Below are 21,031 nucleotides of genomic sequence, written 5' to 3' on the forward strand. Positions count from 1 at the left end.
CAGATTTCATTCCATGTTTGTAGAAGACGCTTTGTATGATTTCAGTCTTTTTAAATTTATGAGACTTGTTGTGCAGACCAACATGTGGTTTATCCTGGAGAACGGGCACTTAAGAAGAATGTATTCAGCTGTTGTTGAGTGGAGTATTCTACATATGTCTGTTACTGTGTTTCCCCGAAAATAAGATCTAGCCGCACAATCAGCTCTAATGTGTCTTTTGGAGCAAAAATTAATATAAAAGACCCGGTATTATATTATATTAATTACATTACATTACATTATATTATATTAAAAGGTCCGGTCTTATAGTAAAATAAGACCGGGTCTTACATTAATTTTTGCTCCAAAAAACGCATTAGAGCTGATTGTCCAGCTAGGTCTTATTTTGGGGGAAACACAGTAGGTATAGTTGGCTTATACTGCTTTTCAATTCTTCTATTTCCTTTTATTTTATTTTTCTCTAGTTTCACCAAAAGTGGGGTGTTGAAGTCTGCCACTACTCTTGTTGAACCATCTACTTCTCCCTTCAATTCTGTCAATTTTTGCGTGATATATTTTGGGGCCTTTTTGTTAGATGTATGTGTGTTTATAATTGTTATATCTTCTTGGTAAATTGACACTTTTATCATTATATAATCTCCTCTTTTGTCTCATAACAATTTTTGTCTATTTTGTCTGATAACAGTACAGCCTCTGATTACTCTCTGATTACTATTTGCATGGAATATCTTTTTCCATTCTTTTTCTTTCAACCTACTTTTGTCTTTGGATCTAAAGTAAGTCTTTTGTAGAGTTTTTTTGTTTTTCTGTGTTTGTTTGTTTTCTTTATCCATTCTGCCAATCTCTGCCTTTCAGTTGGGGAGTTTACTTATGTTTACATTTAACATAATTACTGATAAAAAAGAACTTTTGCCATTTTGCTGTTTGTTTTCTACGTCTTATTACCTTTTTTTTGTTCCTAAATCCCTCCATTACTGCCTTTTTCTTTTTTGCATTAAAAAGACATTTTCCACTGCACCATTTTGATTCCTTTCTCATTTTTTTACTGTGTATCTTTATTTTCATAATGGTTGCCCTGGAAATTACAATTAACATTTTAATTTGTAACAATCTAGTTCAAATCAATACCAACTTAGTTTCAGTCATATACACATTGCTCCTGTATAGCTCCACTCCCATCCTTTTGTTATTGTTACAAATTACATCTTTATACAATATGCTTCTATCAAAAGATTTATAACTGTTGCTTTATGCTAGAGGAAAAAAGAGGAGTAACAAAACTGAAAATACATTAATACTGACTTTTATATCTAACTATGTAGTTACCTTTCTGATATTTTTTTTATTTATTTGTGGGGATTCAAGTTACTGTCCTTTCATTTGAGCCTGAAGGACTCCCTTTAGCATTTCTTGTAGGGCATATCTACTAGTGACAAAACTCTCTCAGATTTTTTTTCACCTGGGAATGTCTTAATTTCTCCTTCATTCTTAAAGGATAATTTTGTCAGAAATGGAATTCTTGTTTGGTAGTTTTTTTGTTTGTTTGCTTTTGGTTTTATTTTTTTGTAATTAGCATTTAGAATATGTCGTTCCACTATCTTCTTGCATCTCTGGTTTCTGATAAGAAATTGCCTCCTGACCTTGTTGAGAATCCCTTGTATGTAATGAGTCACTTCTCTCTTGTTGCTTTCAAGATTGTCTTTGGCTTCTGACACTTTGATTATAATGTCTCAATGCGGATCTCCTTGAGTTTATCCTGCTTAGAGTTCTTTGAAATTTTTGGACAGGTAGATTCGTGCTTTTCATTAAATTTGGGATGTTTTTAACCATTGCTTCTTCATATATATTTTCTGTCAGTTTCTTTCTCTGTCATCTTCTGTTGAGACTCCTATTAATGAGTACATTGACATTGTTTTAAGATGCCCCAAAGGTCTCTTAGGCTCTATTCATTTTTCTTCATTTTTTTTTTCTTTCTGCTCCTCAAACTGGTTAATCTCAAATGATCTATCTGAAAGTTTTGTTTCTTTCATCTTCTCAAATCTGATCTTGAACTTCTCTAGTGAGTTTTCCATTTCAGTTATTGTACTTCTCAGTTCCAGAATTCCCATTTGGCTCCTTTTTATAATTTCTCTCTTTATTGATATTCTCTATTAGATAGTCTCTATCATTCTCATTGTCTTCTTTAGTTCTTTGTACAATGTTTCCTTTAGCTTTTTGAGAATATTTTAAATAGTTGATTGTAAGTTGTTGTCTAATAACTCCAATGTCTGGGCTTCCTCTGAGAATGTTTTCATGAATTTATTTTTCCTGTTTATAGCCCATAATTTCTTTTAATGCCTATTTTTGTTGAAAACTGGACATTTGAATATTATAATGTAGTAAGTATGGAAATCAGATTTTACCCCCTCCCCAGGGTTTGTTGTTGCTGCTTGTTTTATCTTATTTTCTTTGTGTGTTTAGGGACTTTCCTGAACTAATTTTTATAGTCTATAGTCTTTGCTACGTGTGGCCAGTGAGGGCTCTGTCCTGTCATCCTGTCAGCTTAGTGGCCATCTAAGTGACTCAAGAGAGATTTCCTTAAATCCTGAGATTCTGTTGTTTTTTTCTTGATTAAGCACTTGCCTGGCTGCGATAAACTTTTAATTAGTTTCCAAAGTTCCAATAAAGTTCATTCTGACAGTTTTTGCCAGATTATTCACTACTTTTGTGGAGAAATCTTGAAGTTTCCTACCATGCCATTTTTTATGTCATTCTCTCTATTTACTTTTATAGTCAGTATTTTTTTATCTCTCACTCATACTGGATAATTTCTACTGATCTATCATCGAAGTTTACTGACATTTTTCTTTGCAATCTCCATTCTGCTATCAAATCCATCTAGTGAATCTTGTATTTCAGCGATTGTATTTTTCACTTCTAAAGTTTGCACTTGGTTCATTTTGTCTTGCATTTGTTTGCTGAGACTTTCTTTTTAAACATTGGTTGCAAGAGTATTTATGATTGGTTTTTTGAATATTTATGATAGTTGCTTTACAGTCTTTATCAAGTAATTCCTACATCACTGTCATCTCAGTGTTTGCCTCTGTTGATTATCCTTTTCCATGGAAGTTGAAATTTTTGTAGCTCTTCACATGCCAAGTAATTCTGAATTGTATCCTATGTATTCTGAATATTGTGTTAAGAGATAACTGGGTCTTGCTTGTATTCTATAGAGAATGTTGTTATTTTTGTTTTAGCAGACAAACTGCCTAGTTAAGTTCAGGTTGAAATTTCCACAGTGGACTGTATTTCCAATGTCCATTCAATTTTCAGAGACTGTAGCGCTCTTCAGATCTTTCTGACATGCGTCACCCAGAGGTCAGTATGAGACCTATATGTCAATCTAGCGGTTAATTCAATTCTCAATTATGCCAATTAGGATCAGATCCATGCACACGTGGCTTAAGAGTGAGCCCAGAAATTCATAAACAACTTTATGAAGTTGCTTTATCACACTCCTCCCTTGATTTCCTAGAGACGACCCCTTTTCGTCATCCTGCCAAAAACCTGAGACTCTATAGTTACTCTGCTTTTGTGCTCTTCCAAGATTGAGCCTCTGTATACACAGAATGTTTAGTAACCAGGCTCCCATTCTTAAGCCAAAATCTGTATCATCATTAGCACCAATAGCAGCAGCAGCAGAACGTGTTCTCCTCACAAATAGAATAAACTATCTAGGAGGAAACACTTGTTAAGATTGGTATCCCAGAGTAAGATACCTAAAATCTAACATTTGGTGATCCCTAAGAAATATGGCAGGCTCTCAACCCACTCACCCTAAAATAAAACCTCCTGTTAACAAACTAAGGCCACAAATAATGAGTTACCAACTATCTTTTTGTTGCCTTGGTCTTAAAAGAATGTGGACAAGAAAGATAAAAAAATAAATAAGCAATAAAAAATGACCATACAGATGGGCACATGTATTGTTAGGGAGACTACTTCATGGACGGTGTAGATGCTTGACCACTGCACTGTACACCTGAAGCTGAAGCTGAATAATATTGTATGTCAACTATAATTTAATATACTGTGTTTCCCCGAAAATAAGACCTAACTGGACAATCAGCTCGAATGCATCTTTTGGAGCAAAAATTAATATAAGACCCGGTCTTATTTTACTATAATATAAGACCGGGTCTTATATATTATACTAAACCGGGTCTTATATTAATTTTTGCTCCAAAAGATGCATTAGAGCTGATTGTCCTGCTAGGTCTTATTTTCAGGGAAACACATTATATATAATCACGGGATATGGAGTATAGCACAGGGAATAGCGTCAATGGAATTGTAATAGCTATATATGATGTCAGAGGGGCAATAGATTGGGGGAGGGGGATTACCACTTTATGAGGGGTGTAATGTCTAACTATTGCGTTGTTTTGTTTACCTGAAACTAATAAAAAAAGAAATGACCACAAAAGAAACAGATAACTGAAAAAAAACAGAATGTAACATTTCAATATTATATCAATAAACCAGGAACCAGGATACTGTGAAATGGGAATAAACAAGGAAAACAATCACTTGGAAATTAAAAATATAAAATTGCTAAAAAAAAATTTAAAAACTTCCATAAATGAGTTGGAAGATAAAACCAAGAATATACCTAAGAAATTAGAAAAAGAGACAGTAAATATGAGTGAAAGGGGTCACTGCGGTCAATCTCTTTAATATCTGACTAATAGTTATAGAAAGAGGGAGGGAAAACAGGAGGGGGGATTATCAAAGAATAGAGAAAATGATATGACGCATTTGTCCTACTAACTTATGGGGAGAAGGAGGGAGAGAGTCATAAAAGAGGAGCTGTTAAAGTATTTCTTTATGTTAGGGCTTCATGTCCATGAGAGAGGAGAAGTATATTGGGTAAGTGAATGTGAGCACTGACCATGAATAGAACTCCTGCCCTGATTCCCTAAACCAGCACAAAACCAGGAAGTTTCCTTTCCCAATAACATAAGTTTGTTTACATCATCTCCCCAACACTTCAGATGCCATCTTAGAGCCAAACATGGCAAGAAAGGGAAGTAATTGAAAGAATGAGAGATTATCCCCCTAAGACTGATTTAAACTTGGACAAACTTTAAATTATGGGATTGGACTGAATTATAAATTAGATGTTCTCTTCCCAGGCACTGGGTAGGTTATGGATTGCTTTATCTGGGGACACAAAAGAAAACAATAGCAGAAAACTTTCCAGAGCTATAGGACAAGTGCTGCCAGACTGAAAGCATCCAGCAGTTTAAATCATAGAATATCCACACTCTAACTATATCATAGAAAATTGCACAACCTCAAGAAGAGAGAAAGTCCTAAAAGCTATCAGAGAGGGAGACAGAGAAAACAAAGTCCCTTACAAAAGAACCAGAATTGGACTGCAGACTTTGTCAATAACACTGGATGTTTAAAAACCATGAAACAGTGCCTTTAAAGTTCTGACGGGGGAAAATGTCGACTTAGAATTCTTTATTCATTAGGGTTATTAATGAAGAATAAAAACATTTTCAGATAAGCACTAATTCAGAAGGTTTAGCTCACTCAAATGCACACCTTTCGTAGGAAATTAATAGAGGGTTTTAACAGCAAAATGACAGTGACCCAAGAAAGATGACATGAAACCCAGAGAACAGATCCAACCTAGGAGCATACTGAAGGAAAGTCCCAAGATGTCAGCTGAGATTGGATTAGGGTAGGAAGCTGGAGGGTTTCAGAGAGCAATCCTAGGAAAAGCAGGGAATCCAAATAATTTTATATTACTCCTCAGAACCTGGAGCTCAGGGAGGTGATAAAGGCAGAAAAATAAGGAGGAAAAAGCCATTCCAAAACACTATGAAAAAGCAAAAAGCTATACAAGAAAGGAAATAGAATCACAGTATACTACATTACACTGTGTAGTTGTACATGGACTAATATTTACATAATCATAATATAAACACTCAATTTTGTACTCTTAGAATAAACTAGTCAACATAGCACAGGAAACACAATTACAGTTACAACACAGAACATAAATATTTGCAACTATGAAAATATAAAGGTTTACGGTAAAACTGCAAGTAACAGTAGGGAGCCAAAAGACATCGTCTATTGTCTGTTGTTGACAGAATAAATAAAAGGGCAAACTTTATTTAAGTTTCTGAGAGCAAAATAATGTAATACTAAGAATAGATAACAGCTAAAATTAGTAAATCAAGAAAGAGGATCCAAAGTATATTATTTAGAGATATCAAAGAGTAAACATCAGAACCAAAAACAAAAGAAGTGGTTCCTTCTGAGAACTGAGACTATTTACTGTCAGTTCTTCCGTACCATTTGATATTTTTACACATGTGCATCTATCACTTTGATGAAAATTTTAAAAATTAAAGTTTCTTGACTAAGCAACACTTCTGTATGGTTCAACATTCCCAAGTTATGCAAAGGATATAATGAAGTCTCCACACCTCCTACTCCCTCATTCCCACTTCCTCTCTGCTGAGGGGACTGATGTGTTTCCTTCCATACATTCTATATACTTCTAAGCAAGTATGCTGGTGTGTTCATGCATATTTCTCTTCCATACTGTTACATGAATGGTAGCATGCTACATATAATATTCTTGTACCTCACCTTTTTATTTAACAATGTATTTTGGAAATATTTCTATATTACTACTGAGCATCTTCATTTTTTAATGGCTACATATTAATCCATTATTTGGATACATCATACTTTATTTAATCACTCTCTACTGACAGACATCTGTCTTTTCCAATCCATTGCTATTGCAAACATTGCTACAATGCTATAATAATAACAATTATTATAAGAAAAAAATTTAAGACAGTCTTTGCTTCTGTTTCCCAATTAGATAATGAACTTGGCTTTCGTCCTTGCATCCTCAGTGCCTATCATAATGTTTGGCATGCAGTAGATATTAAATTAAGATTTTCTAATTTAGGTAGAATTGAATTTAAATGTAACCTATGCAAACATTTAAATGAGATACTGCAATTCTAAAATCAAGCCTATGGCACAGCAAAGACAATAGTCCATACAAATCTAGAATACTCTTCATACTCAGTCTTTGGTTTACAATTTACCAGAGAAAGGAAAAGTAGCAGTGCAGTCTAAATAGAATAATTGCAAGAAAGGAAATGTGGGACAGAGCTGTGATAACATAATTGCAATGAAAAGACTGCTTATATGACCCTAGTTTTCCAGATTCCCGATACCCAAGACGCTAAAGAGCTTCTAACTCTTTACGGAGATCTTAATGGGGATACAAAGAATATAGAATTCTTAATGTCTTACCAGTGAGAGAAATAAAACGAAACGAAACAATTGATTTCCTAGACTGGAGATTAACCCACCAATACATACATACATCCATCTCTGACATACTTACTCAGAGCTCTTTTGGGCCTGAATGGATTGAAAGCAAGTGTAGAGTACGCGGCCAGTCTACAAAAAAAATAAATAAAAATTACAAAAAAGAAAGAAAGGTCACAGAGAGAAGGATTAATTTTTAAAAAGGAATAGCAATTTAGCAGACTCTACCCTAAAACTCAAAGTCCACTCTGAAAGTGGAAGTTTAGAAGAGATTACAAAGATGTACTATGCCACACATTGGTTTCTGTAAGAAGGATCATATACCTCAGTCAATATGAAATGGCCACAATCAAACATCTGTTCATGGGACAGCAGAAAACTACGCACGAACATGAGAACCGGGAAACTAAGAACCAGACCGTTCAAACTGCTTTGTTGGAAGCTGACAAGCTTATTCAACAACTATTTATAATGACAACAAATAAGCTTATGATGACAAAGCCAAAATCATTTCAAGTGCAGAATAAAGTTCAAAATACTGAACTTTAATACTTGCAGAAGAGTGATTTTATGGAGAATATTCATTGTTAACACAGATTTTGAGAATATAACTAATGTAGTAAATGATAGAACACACTTGATACTCATCGTAATACCTACGATGTTAAATACTAATTTCCTTTCGGTTTAAACTGACACATAGCAAAATCTCCTGACATGAATATAAAATTCAAACAGAAACATGAATGAAAGAAGAGAGAATGGCAAGACTAGCCATTTGATCAAGCTGCTTAAGTTCTCTCAGCTTCAGTATGCTCATCCATAAACTACAGATAATAACAATCCTCATAGGCTTGCTGTCAGGGTTAGAGCGTATGTATGTAAAACACCTAATAAGCACGGGCCATACAATCGGTGATAAATGGTAGCACTTTTTACTGCTATTAGCCATCAAGATATAGGCAGAATCCTCCCACTTCTTATTGCCTCCACTCCTATCACCGCGGTCTAACCTCCATCATCTCTTGCTAGATTACTGCAACACCTTTCTAACTGCTTTCATGGATGCCATGGATTCCATACTCCCTCCTTCCCCATGCTCCCTCTTCAGCCCCTGTCCAATCTGTTATCAACACAGTAATCAGAAAGATCCCATTAAAACATACAGTTACCCTCTAGTGGCTTCCCCACTCAGAGTCAAAGTCAAAGCTTTATAAGATCTGGCCCCAGTTAGCTTTCAGACCTCATTGTAGAGTGACCAAATGAGTTACTGTCCAAATTAGGACACTTGCAAGAAGTGTGCTAACTGAATAGGATAATGGGGTAAAACTGGGACTCACAGAGGCACTGGGACATAGGGTCACAGTCTTCCTCACTGCTGCGGCCACAGTGACTTCGTTGATGTCCCCTGAACATGCCACATTCACCTCAGGGTCTTTGCACTGGCTATTTCCTCTGCCTGGAACGCTCTTCCCCCAAGAAATCCACAAGACTCGCTCCCTCACTTTCTTCAGGTCCTGACTCAATGACCCTTCTCATTGAAACCTTCCCTGGCCACCCTATTAAAATTGCAAAAAGATTTTTCTCCATTCTGTGTGTGTGTGTAAACACACACACATACACGTGCACACATGTGCACACAAACGTTTGTAGACACATACACAATACCTTTGTGTTTTTATCTTCTATGAAACAGGAAAAAATAAGTCCTACAAAGCCTTGATCCATCATCTGGTACATGGCTTGTGTGCGAACATCTACAAATAAACAAAAATAAAAATCTGTTGTCAATAAACTGTATCTCACAGACACGAAGATTTAAAGATAATAATGGTATACAATCCTCCCAGAATTCAGATTTCATAGGCAGAAAAGGGATATATCCTAAGGATAAAATGATTGTCAAAATATAAATATTTCACTAGGATAGAGAAATACTACAGGTAGTCTGCAATTAAATAAGAAAACGTATTAATAACTCTAGGCTGCCTAGCCCAAGACTAGCCCTGCTATGAAACGTAGCATAGAAAGAGAAAAATGGAAAACTTCAGTTAGCCCCCCAAAACTTGATAATTTCTTCCAGAGCACTCAAAGAAAAAGCAAGGCATTGGAAGAGACAAAAAGACTTCCTAGAGTAAACCTTTTGATGGACAGCTTCTAGGGAAATGAATATGTTAGACTTGATACTAAACAATGGAACTGTAGAACTATCACAGAGGAAACCACTGTATAGAAGTGATTGCGATAGAATTAAATTCAACATTCAAAGGAGTAAACAAAACCTCGATATATGATTTTTGAAAAGGAAATCATAAACAGGCACCAAATAACAACACTGGAAAGGTTTAGTTCAAAGACTACCAAAAACTGAATAGAGGCTAATTTTAAAGATCTGAAGTCTTCAGACCATTGTTTATGAAGGATATGAAAGATCAGGTACCTATTACAACAAAACACTACAGAGCATGGTTTGGTCCAGGGACTTATGCCCACTTCATTTCCAATTTGTTCTGAAACCTTTGCATTTATACCTTTTGATCTGGATTGGGACTTCTTCCGATATCTTCCTAAGTAACGAGGAAGACCAAACAGGACCCAGAAATGAATATGAAGGAAATACTGGCTAAAATTGTTGCTGAAATATGTAGCATTCTATAAATGGTCTCCGTACTGTGAATACGACCTTGGTAAAAAATTTTAATACCTCTAAGCCTATTTCCTCATCAGTTAAATTAGGATAAACATCATCCCTACTCTCACAAGGTTTCGTATTTTAAAAATTGCACGATTTTTCAGCACAGTGCCTAGCACATCAAAGGTCCTTCATAAGCATGAGTTCCATTCCATTCCATCCACGACCATTGTTGAAGAATTGCTGAGTCTCATGTCCATATCATCCCACTTAAACTACTGTTGTCAAAATCACCAATGATCTAGTCCTGATCCTCAGTTGACCTGATTGCTCCTTCCTAGAAATACTGTCTTCACTTGGCCTCACACTTCCACTCTTCCCATCTGTTCTCTTAACTTCCTGGCTGATCTTTTCCAGTCTCTTCTGCTAAATCTTTCCCATCTTCCCACTCTCAAAACATTGGCATGCCCAGGGCTCAGCCTTCAGTCCTTTTCTCTTCTGTAGCTATACTCACTGCCTGGAGGATTTTATTCAGTTCCATGGCTTCATGCCTCATCTCCACACTGGCCACTTCCAGCTCACACCCAATAAACTCTAGTCTGACTTCTACTCCAAACTCCAGTATCATATATCCAATTGTCTACCTGACACTTTGACTTGGTTGTCTTAATACAGTGCTACACAGAGTAGCAGGTCCGTGAACTATTTGTTACCGGTTCACAAGGAGATAAGAGCTTGAGCTGGAAAGCAAATTAATGCACTGCTTCCTTCAGTGATAAAGCCTTAACCCTTTTTACTCTTGACTAAAATTTTTCCTGAAACAGCAACTACAGTCCTCAGTTGTTAATAAAGAATTTTAAAAGAATGGGAGACAATATACACAAGGGCTTTTAAGAATACAAGCCCTGAGATCGCCATCACATAACAATGACATTTTAGTTTAGCCTTCACTTAGTCTATCCCTTGTCCTAATGGCATTTCCACCTAAGTCTGTTTGCCAAGAAGGGCATTACAAATGTAATATCAAAAAATTGTTCATAATGATTCAAAGGAGTATTGAATGTGCAACCTCTAGAACAGAATGCTTGTTTTGGAAAATGTAATTTGTTAAAATGACTGGCTGTAGAAAACTGCTTAATTAAAGTTGCAGCCTGTAGTTGTCAAATGGGAGGCTGATTCGACCCACCAACCCTGGTGATAAATTAACTCACTATGACATCCCTGTTTATAGCAGTGCCAATGACCTCACTCTCTATGAAAGAATTGAGCAGGTCTTAAAAATGAGGAACATAGCCACAAGCACATTTCTCCTTTTATATGCACTTACAAGGACAATAAAGTGGATGTAAGAGTAATTTAAAAATAGTGCCAAGTCTCTTGCAATTCACGAAGTATCTCGCACCATTTAAATCACTTCCTTTTTTCTTTTGCAAACCATACTCATATACATGTAAAATTCGGGAGAGTGCATTGTGTGGGTATGCTGTAACTCAACTATCTCTTTCCCCATCACCAAACCTATGCTTCCTCCACTTCCCGTTTCCACATATAGCATTATCCCCACTTAATCAGTCAAAAGCAAGACATTATACAATGTCTAGGCCCAGTTCATACAAACCTCAGCACAGATACTGACTCCACCACTTACTTAGCCATCTGGTTTGGACAACGTATTTCAACACTGAGCCTCAGCTTAGTTTCTTCTGTTAATACCTACATACACTCTTCATGATTACTTGGGAAGTGTTTCAAGAAGAGTAGTTGCCAAATGCTACATAAGATGGAGTCTTGAAATGTCCACGAGATTTTCAACATGGATGTCACTGATGAATTCAGCAAGACCCACTTCAATAGTGATGGGCTAGAAGCCAGACTAGGGTGGGGTGACGGGTGTGGGTGAATGGTGAGAAAGTGTAAGTGTAGATACTTCGAGTTTGGCTGTAAAGGTGAGGGGAAAGGTAATACGCACCTGAAGGGGAAGTGGGACTGTGAAAAGTGTTGTTTTATTTGCTTCAACATGTGAGGCCTGAGCATGTTTGAAAGCTCCATGAAGATAGAGACCTTGTTTCTCTCTTTCACTGCTTTATCCCCAGTACCTTGAAGATGGCAAGACACATAGCAGACACTCAAACTTATTTGTTGAAGGAACAAATAAGTGATGGGAAGAATCCAGTACAGCAGAAAGGGATACAGATGTAGGAGAGAGACGTATAATGAAGAGGGTAAGGCTTTGAGAACATGGGAGGCAAAAACTGAGAGCGGGAGTGGACGGATGGGTATTAGCAAAGAGAAAGGACACGTTTTCTATTGTAAGAGGAGGGAATAGGAGATGTGCACAGTGATACGTAGGTGATTAAAGAGGATGGGGAAAATTCCTTTCTCAATACCCCTGTTTCTTCTATTAAAGTAGGAAGAGTGTTATCTGCTGAAAGTGAAGGAGAAAGTGGGGAGTTCAGAACTTTGGGAATGAGAAAAAGTCCAGATTGAAACTAACATGACATGAGGCTAAATGCTATGCAGGATCTCAGATTGGGTCCCGGACGGCAAAGGAAAAATTGCTATGAAGGACAGAGTTGGGGTAACTGGCAAAATTTGAAAAAAGTTCTGCAGATTACATAATAGGATTATATCAGTATCGAGTTTCCTGATTTTAGGAACTGCACGGTGGTTATGGATGCCAACATCCTTGTTCTTGAGAAATAAGTTACTGTCAAATAGTGTGTGTGTGTTGGAGGGATACAGACAGAAAATGATAAAGCAAATTTAGCAAAAGGTTAACAATTGTTGAACCTGTTTCTTTATGCTATTCTTACAATTTTTCTATAAGTCTGATCGTCTTTTTAAATCAAGTTTTAAAGTCTTAGGGTGTGTGCTTGACCTACATCACCCTTGCTTTTGCAAACTCCGACCCAAAGTTGAAACATTCATTCACTTTTATACTCTTGAAGGAATGAAGACAATTCCGAGAGTGCTCTGGAATTATCCAGCTCTTCTACTTCAACTACAGTTTCTTCTCCATTCCTTACATGGGAAACTTTGTCCATTGTACATTTTATTGCTATAATAGGGAACATAATGTAACATTGTTAGTTTCATTATTTACTGTGCCTTTTATTAGAGAATGACCTAGCTTCTTTCACTTACCCTTTTGCTAATCATGTTAACTGCTAGCTTTATTTTCTCCATGTAGCTTAACCTAGCCCGTTATTTTTTGTTCAAGTCTTTAGGTTTGTAGCTTGTCTTTAATGACATATTATTGTGTTTATTTCTTAATCCCGAGGCTTTTACTTTTATAGGTGTTTACCCTGTTTAAATTTGGTGGTACAAATGTTCTACTTTTTCTTTACTGTTGTTATACTGTTTCCCCCTTAGTGCTTTCTTTTTCTTCCCCACAAAATCCTAACGTGTAAGCCAGCAGAAATCATGATTGTATTATTCCAGACAGGTATCCAATAAATTTGTTGAATAATCATTTATGTAATACTCTTTAAAAAATATGTTTAGAACACTATCTTATTTAAGCACTGAAACTTAACCTAATTCTACTAACTACCTTATCATAAAAAGCATTAAAATGTGTTACACACACACCATGGTCACATCACTCTCCCTCCCTACCTTTTCTGTAATGGAAAAAAAAAAATCTCACTCCTCCTCACTTGTCATTCTTTAACATAGCTTGGAATTCTTTTCCTATTAAACATATTTACTGTACATACTTTAAATCAACCTGTTTTTATTCATCACTTACTTCACCCCAAGGCTTGCTAATACAGGGGCTGTTTGACCCAATCCTTGAACAACTGTTTGGAGATGAGGTGTATCACAGCAGTCTATTGTGAACACCAGCTTCGTTGGGAGGTTATTTTTCTTTATTTTTACCCATAGTTTTATTACCACAAATATTTTGATGTCAGTCGAGACCTGACGTATTCTTGTTAATCCTTCCAATGTTGTCTACCATTCACCATCAGACATTTAATCATACTTTCTGTGTGTCAAGAGTTGTACGAATACATGCTTTGATATTTGTCTTTGGTATTGTGATAAGCATGGGACAAATGCCATATCCGATTTCATGTACTGTTCTGTGTTCTCCATTTGTGTCACAGAGCAAACGGTGGCATAGAGATGTTAAAAGATCTTCTCAACTAGTAAGTGACTGAAACGAGATTCTAACACAGACTCGTTTCCTAACACAATCCAAAGCTGGTGTTCCCAACCCTCGTGGTAGGGGTTAGATACCTCTCTGAACTTTCTATTTGCAGTTTAAAAAAATGTACACTCTTAGAAGTGTCTTTGAGAGTAGACTTTATTACATTTGCTGTTTTTTGTTCCTTTTGCTTACCCCATTAAGTATTATTATTTCCAGGTAAGATCTCAATGTTCCAGTCTCCAAATCTATCTTGTGCTGAATTATTCTTTTGGCTCCTTTATTGTTTCATAATTTAGTTGATCTTTTTTTTCAGTTACATTCTGCAGTATCCTTTTTTTCCTGACTGCTCTTACTGCTACATTACAAATGCCTCCCAGGTTCTTGTTTAACGGAGCGGATCTTCTGCCCCTGAGAGGAAAATTCAATCATTCTCTGAATTCTAAACACTTTCTGGGTGTTCCACTTCAGAGACTAATAATGTGTCCCCCCCAACTTCTTAGGGAGTTTCTTTTCTTACCACAAAATTCCAAATTTTTTCCATTCTAACTTATTACAGTAGTGACAATAATTGTTCAGGAATATACACTCCAAGCTTTCTTTCATTAGTGGTTGGTACTTATTTCTTTCTGGCTGGTGGCACTACCACAGGAGAAATTTGAGGCCAATCCCATTTTAGCGTTGATGGTGGCAGGGAAAAAAATAACTACTATTATTGAGTAAAAGTTAGGTACAATCAAACACTGAATTTATTCAGTGATATTAAGGTTTTACAGGAATACATTTATTGCTACAAAAACCACCTTTATTGGGACATTATTGAGCCAATTAAAGGATATGAATAAGGCCAGTAATTTAAATAATAGTATTATATCAATGTTAATTTCTCAATTCTGATAAATGCCCTGTAGTTATATAAGAGAACAGCATTGTTTTTAGGAAATTGACACTGAAGAGTATTTAGAGGTAAAGGAGAATAGTGTCTGCAACTTACTTTCAAATATTTCAGGAAAAATTACACACAGATACATATACATATACACATGTATACAGAAAGAGAGGATGACACAGCAAATGTTGCAAAATGTTAACATTTGGCGAATCTAGGGAAAGAGTATTCAGGAATTCTTTGACTATTTTATCAACTTTAACTCAAATTATACCAAGATAAAAGTTAAAAACACCTCAATTGCTATTGCACGTTCTAGCTTCAAGCTTTTTCTTTTCCATTGAAGAAACTATTTTGATAATACATTATTTTTGTTAATACAGGATATCTTAGGCATGCCAATATTATGTTACAGCAGGTCAGGGGTCAGTTTCTGTCAGTGAGAAACAGAGTAAGTCCCTTATCTCCCTTATTCTAAATCAGTATTTTATTGGGGCTATGCACCAGAATTCCTTGAGCTTTTACACTGTATTCCCACGTAAGACCTGCTCCCAGAGGCTGTTACAGTAGGTCCAGCTTAGGAAAGATGAATTTAGGGCAGGTCCATTTTACAGAAGCTCTAGATATGATTCTGAGAAGTGTCCCTCCCTACACCAAGAATCGTTGCTCGATACAGGACCACTCATCTATTATTAAAGTCTGACACTGCACTGCTGTTGATTCTTTGGCATTTATGTCACAGCACAGATGAATATAGAATTTGTAATCAATTAAGCTTCTATGACTCAAGCTAGAACATCACAGTGGAAAGAGCAGAGCCTTGGGAGACAGACCTGGGTTCAAACCTCCGCTCTGCCGCTTAGTTACCACTGTGAGCCTCTATTTACTCCTCAGTACAATGGGGGGAGATTTCTAACTGACAGGCTACCAGTAAGGTTAGAGAAGAAAACAGTCAGAAATCATTAGCACATACTTAAACACTCAAAAATGTTATTTCACTTTGGCCAAGTAAAGTTGTTCTACTTCCTTCAGGAGAGTCAGGTATAGACAAAAAATGACCATGATTCAGGAAAAGGGGTAAAGATAAAAAGAGAAAACACAATTTTGTACCATTATTAGAGGGATAGAAGGTAGGTTGAGAGCCCCAAGAGCTAGGATGGAATGGGTGTCAAACAGAAATGTAAACATCAGTTTTGTAACTATCACCCTTCCCCCCAGTGAGAGTGTATTGGACAGTAGCGTTCAACAATCAGCAATTTTTAGTCATAGTTTGTTTTTATATCAGCCAATCATAAGGCTTTAGCTAATCTTGATTTCCTGAATAGTCAAAATGGAGTAGTGAAATTTTCTCTCTATTAAAAACAATCAATATTACTTTTAAAATATAGCAAAATAAAAATAAGAACACCTGTTTAAGGTAGTTAAATTTCGGTTTAAAATAACCATATAGCCCATGTAATGGAGAAGGAAAATTATATTGAATTCTAAGAACAATAAACATTGCAACCCCATAATACTTACCAACATGTGAAGGCCAAACAGTTATATGAGGGTGGGAATGATACCAGCCCACAACTCTCATAGGGCGACCTGTGAGTTCAGCCAACCTGTGTGTCTGTCAAGGTATTTTCAACTTGTGGGAACAAACTCTGATACTAATTAAGGGCTCAGAAAGTATCTTCAAGTTTAAAACAAACCTATTACAATTTAATGTCAATAAAGAATGAAATAAAGTTGATACCAGACTTCCCATTTTAAAAAAAGGGGTTACTTTTTTTAAATGGAAACCATTCGGTTTCCATGATTATATATAGTTACATCCTCTTAATCCAATTTAGCTGTTTCAGCACTCAAATGCTTCTCACTGTGCTATCTGAAAAAACTTTTCTAAATCACTTAATTAATTTGAGTACTTTTCCATTCTCTCTAGTTCCATCCTATTCCCGTTTTTTAAAAAGAAATACAAGACTTTTAAAATTCATTTGATTTCTCTCTGGCAGGCCACCAGTGTCAGCAACAGCAATGAGAGTGGTTTCAGAACCCAATGAACAAAGACCCCTGAGTTTAGTCTCCCCATTTGTCTAGAAATATCCCCCAAAGGAACACTGTCTTCCTTTATTGTAGAAATAAAATTTCCTGTAACTCTGAGGCTCTAACTTGAAGTAAGAACTCAGTTCGTTTTCTGCAAATTATATCAAAACACAACAGTCTATACACAAAACACAACATCTATACAGCCCAGTCTGAGAAAGAATACTTTTAAGTATTGTGTTATTTTCAAATGCCAAGAGAAGTCACTTAACTTCTCTAAACCCATTTTTTCAGCCGCAGACTGGGGGGATTTCCAGCTCAGATGGCAGTGAGGAGTAAATGAGATAATCCACACAAGGTGTTTGTTTCGCCTCATGCCTGGCACCCAGTAAATGCTAACCAGACTGGCACTGCCATGCCAGAGTGCATAACATGCAACAGCGTGTCCATCCATTTTGGGAATGGACTAGTTTGAAGTTATAATATATAATCAAAATAATAAACATCTTTCATACAACTACGTTCTGGGAATTTCATTTTGGCAAAGTTTGGGTTTGTCTGTTGATTTAAATACCAATGAATGGGCTTTCTGCTTCTAGCTATGATGGAGTAACAGGGACTGGACTTACCTTCCTGCCTGAAACAAATAAATAAACTGGATAATATGTAAGAAACAGGAAGGCCAATCGATGGGGAACAAACAACGTGAGCCCTTGAGAGAACTGCCAGGACACAGAGCAGGAAGGGGAATTACGGTGGAGCCCAGCCAGCAACCTGCATTTAGGAGATGGACTGGACAGTCTAGTAGCTAGAATTGGCAGGGTAGAGGACCAGAGAGAAGAGAACAGCAGAAGGAGAGGACCCTGCACACCTGCAGACGGTCCCACTGGAGAATTCTACAGACCACTGATCAGCACAGGCGTGTGAGGAAAGTACGCCAGGCCGGGGGAAGGACCACCCGAAAGGATGAAAGAGGACGATGCCCAGGGCTCAAGCAGGACAGGCACTAGCGGCTGTCCCCACCGGCCAGAATGGTAAACCTCACAATTTGGGAAGCATCGGGCAGGGCACTCAGGAGGAAGGGTCTTGCCTCAGTCGTGTGGGAAAAAAAAAATAACTCCTACAATGAAAGGGCCCACGCAACAAATCTTCAGAGCCAGACTCTAAAGGATCCGACTATTTCCAGCATCCAGAACAAAGTTCAAAACATGTGTCGAGGCCTACAAAGATATCCAGCCCCCAAGGAAAAATCATGTCTGGTATCCAATCTAAAATTACCAGGCATGCAAAGAAGCAGGAGAATCCAATCCTTAATGAGATGGAGAACAGATTAGTGGAGCCAAAGGTGATTAGGGGGAAGGGCAGAGTGAAAAAGTCAATCTTAAAGATCACATACCATAGGATTGCATTTATCAAACATTCTTAAAATGACATTATGGAGATGGAGAACAGATTAGTGCCTGCCAGGGGCTGGGGTGTGTGTCACTACATAGGAAGTCATGAGGGAGAACTTTATGGTGACTGCTGTGGTGGTTACACACATCTACACATGTGACAAAATGGCACAGAACAACATACATTGTATCAATGTCACTGTCCTGGTTTCCATATTGTACTGTACATTATGTAAGATGTAACCTTCAGGGGAAACTGGGTAAGGGGTACAGGGACCTTTCTATACTATTTCTGCAACTACCAATGAATCTACAATTATTTCAAAATAAAGAGTTTAAAAAAAGGTATGCACCATAAAAAGACACTGATACATCTGATTATATAAAAATGCAAAAACAACCAGAGGGTAAGGGGGTTAGGGGGTGGGAGATGAGGGTGAGGGGGATCAAATGTATGGTGATGGAAGGGGAGCTGACTCTGGGTGGTGAACACACAGTGTGATTTATGGATGATGTGATACAGAATTGCACACCTGAAATCTATGTAATTTTACTAACAATTGTCACCCCAATAAATTAAAAAATAAAAATTAAAAAAAAAATGCAAAAACAACAATTTGATTGGAAAAGGCACATACACACCATGAATAAGCTGAGAAAAATCACTATCCTTATCACCAAGAGCTGATTTTCTTAACATATAGAGTGCCTATAAATTAAGAAAAATATCTCCAAATCAACAGAAAAAATGAGCAAAGGAAATAACCAGAAGATTCAGAGAAAAATAGAAATGACTCTTAAAAATTAAAAGCCGATCAAATTTCCACATAATAAGAAAAATGCTAATTAAAATGGCAAGAAATAAGATACAATGTTTTGCCGATCAGATTGGCAACAATCACAAACTTTGATCTACCAGGACCTGGTAGCACAAAAACAGAAACAAAACTTCGATGACACACAATGTTTGTGAGTGTGCAGGCAAAGAGACACTCTTGGACATTGCTAGAGGGTAAGCCGGTAAAACAGGTATAGTTATTATTAATATTAATAATACATGTAACCTTTGCCCCATCAATTTCACCTCTGGGAATTGATCCTACAGATACATACATACATTTGTGAAATACAGTATGTATTAATACTTCTAAAAAAGAAAATGTTTCCATATGCACAGAATTCACCTGTCAGGATGCATGAAAACCTAGTAACACTGGTTATGTGCAGGGAAGGACGGTGGGGCATTTGGGGCACAGAGGTTGGAGAAAAATACTTATTTTGTGTGCTTTTTGTTCCTTTTAAAGTTTACATTATGTATATGTACTACTTATTTTTAAAAGTTACTTTTTAATTGACAAGATTAACTTAATCCAAAAGAATGATAAATTACTAAGACTACTGAAGCAAATTTAATTTGCTATGGCTGAGGGATAGGGGTCAGACCATAGGAAACAAATGTCCCATGTAATTATTCTTTGGTTGTATTTAACAAGGAATATTGCACTCAGTTCTCAGTATTGTCGGGGTTTTTTGTTGTTGTTGAGAGGCAGCCTCAAAAGAGAATCTTTCCAAATGATAGAGACCAAGACAGTAAAAAGCTTAGAAATTAAATATTAGGAAAACTGGGGCGGGGGAGGCAGAGGGTAACAGGGAGGGGAGGAAGGAGGAAGGGACTCCCCATAGACTTTGTTGTCATAGGATTTGACCCTGGGATCTTTTCGTATTTAAAAGCATGAATGTTAGAAATTTCTTATTCTTCCAATAAAAGCCACTCAAAGGGACAAACGGACAAAAATTCTGATTAACGAACCAATTGGATCTAAGGGGTAAATAGGAAAACTGGGAAAGAGTCACCAGGAAGAAAACCTGTGAAATCTCCTAAAGTAGGCTAAAGGAACAAAAAGAGGAACCTGGCCTGGAAGCCCGAGCACAGAAAAGCTTCTTATGGACCAATAAGGATATCTCCGCCTCTGTTGAGGCCGCAGACAGCTGCTCTGGAGAAATTTCCACTCGATCCTTCCTCTTATCAGAACGCCGCAAGATGATGACAGAATGAATGTGAACAATTCTGACGGTGTCAACCTAAAAGAAAAGCCACAAAAATGTTTACTTCTGTCTCTCTCCAATACCATCACTCCCTGGAATTATAGAATTGCACTGTATTGCATTATCAGGTTAGAGATTCCATTTTAGAAAACTGAAATTTTTCTCATGAATAATAGGATGTTTCAAATAAAAGACAGCCAACCTCAACATGACCATTTCAAAATACAAACACAAAGGCTAATATTTAGATGAAGAAAGCACTTTCTGAATGATCAACTAATAATCATTTGATTCACAACTATGTGCAAGACACTGTCACACACACAAAAATACAAGTCAGATATCACCGCACACCTGTTAGAATGGCTCTAACCAACAAGACAAATAATAACAAGTGCTGGAGAGGCTGTGGATAAAAAGGAACCCTCATACACTGCTGGTGGGAATGTAAATTCGTACAGCCGCTATGGAAAACAGTACAAAGGTTCCTCAAAAAATTAAGAATAGAATTACCATATGAGCCAGCAATCCCT

General features: G+C 36.8%; 1 protein-coding gene across 4 annotated transcripts in view; it reads right to left on the reverse strand.

Moving 5' to 3' along the window:
- Window positions 1-21,031, reverse strand: part of BRCC3 (BRCA1/BRCA2-containing complex subunit 3) — a 51,358-nt gene that overhangs the window by 21,280 nt on the left and 9,047 nt on the right. For all 4 annotated transcript variants that reach the window (XM_033114709.1, XM_033114701.1, XM_033114719.1 and 1 more), the window contains 4 exons: window positions 20,415-20,534; window positions 16,549-16,636; window positions 9,022-9,110; window positions 7,430-7,485 (listed from right to left, as the gene is read on the reverse strand). In XM_033114709.1, coding sequence (XP_032970600.1) covers window positions 7,430-7,485; window positions 9,022-9,110; window positions 16,549-16,636; window positions 20,415-20,534 — 353 coding nt within the window. The remainder of the gene's footprint in view (window positions 1-7,429; window positions 7,486-9,021; window positions 9,111-16,548; window positions 16,637-20,414; window positions 20,535-21,031) is intronic.

The sequence above is a fragment of the Rhinolophus ferrumequinum genome, chromosome X, assembly GCF_004115265.2.
Source record: "Rhinolophus ferrumequinum isolate MPI-CBG mRhiFer1 chromosome X, mRhiFer1_v1.p, whole genome shotgun sequence".
Classification (NCBI taxonomy): domain Eukaryota; kingdom Metazoa; phylum Chordata; class Mammalia; order Chiroptera; family Rhinolophidae; genus Rhinolophus; species Rhinolophus ferrumequinum.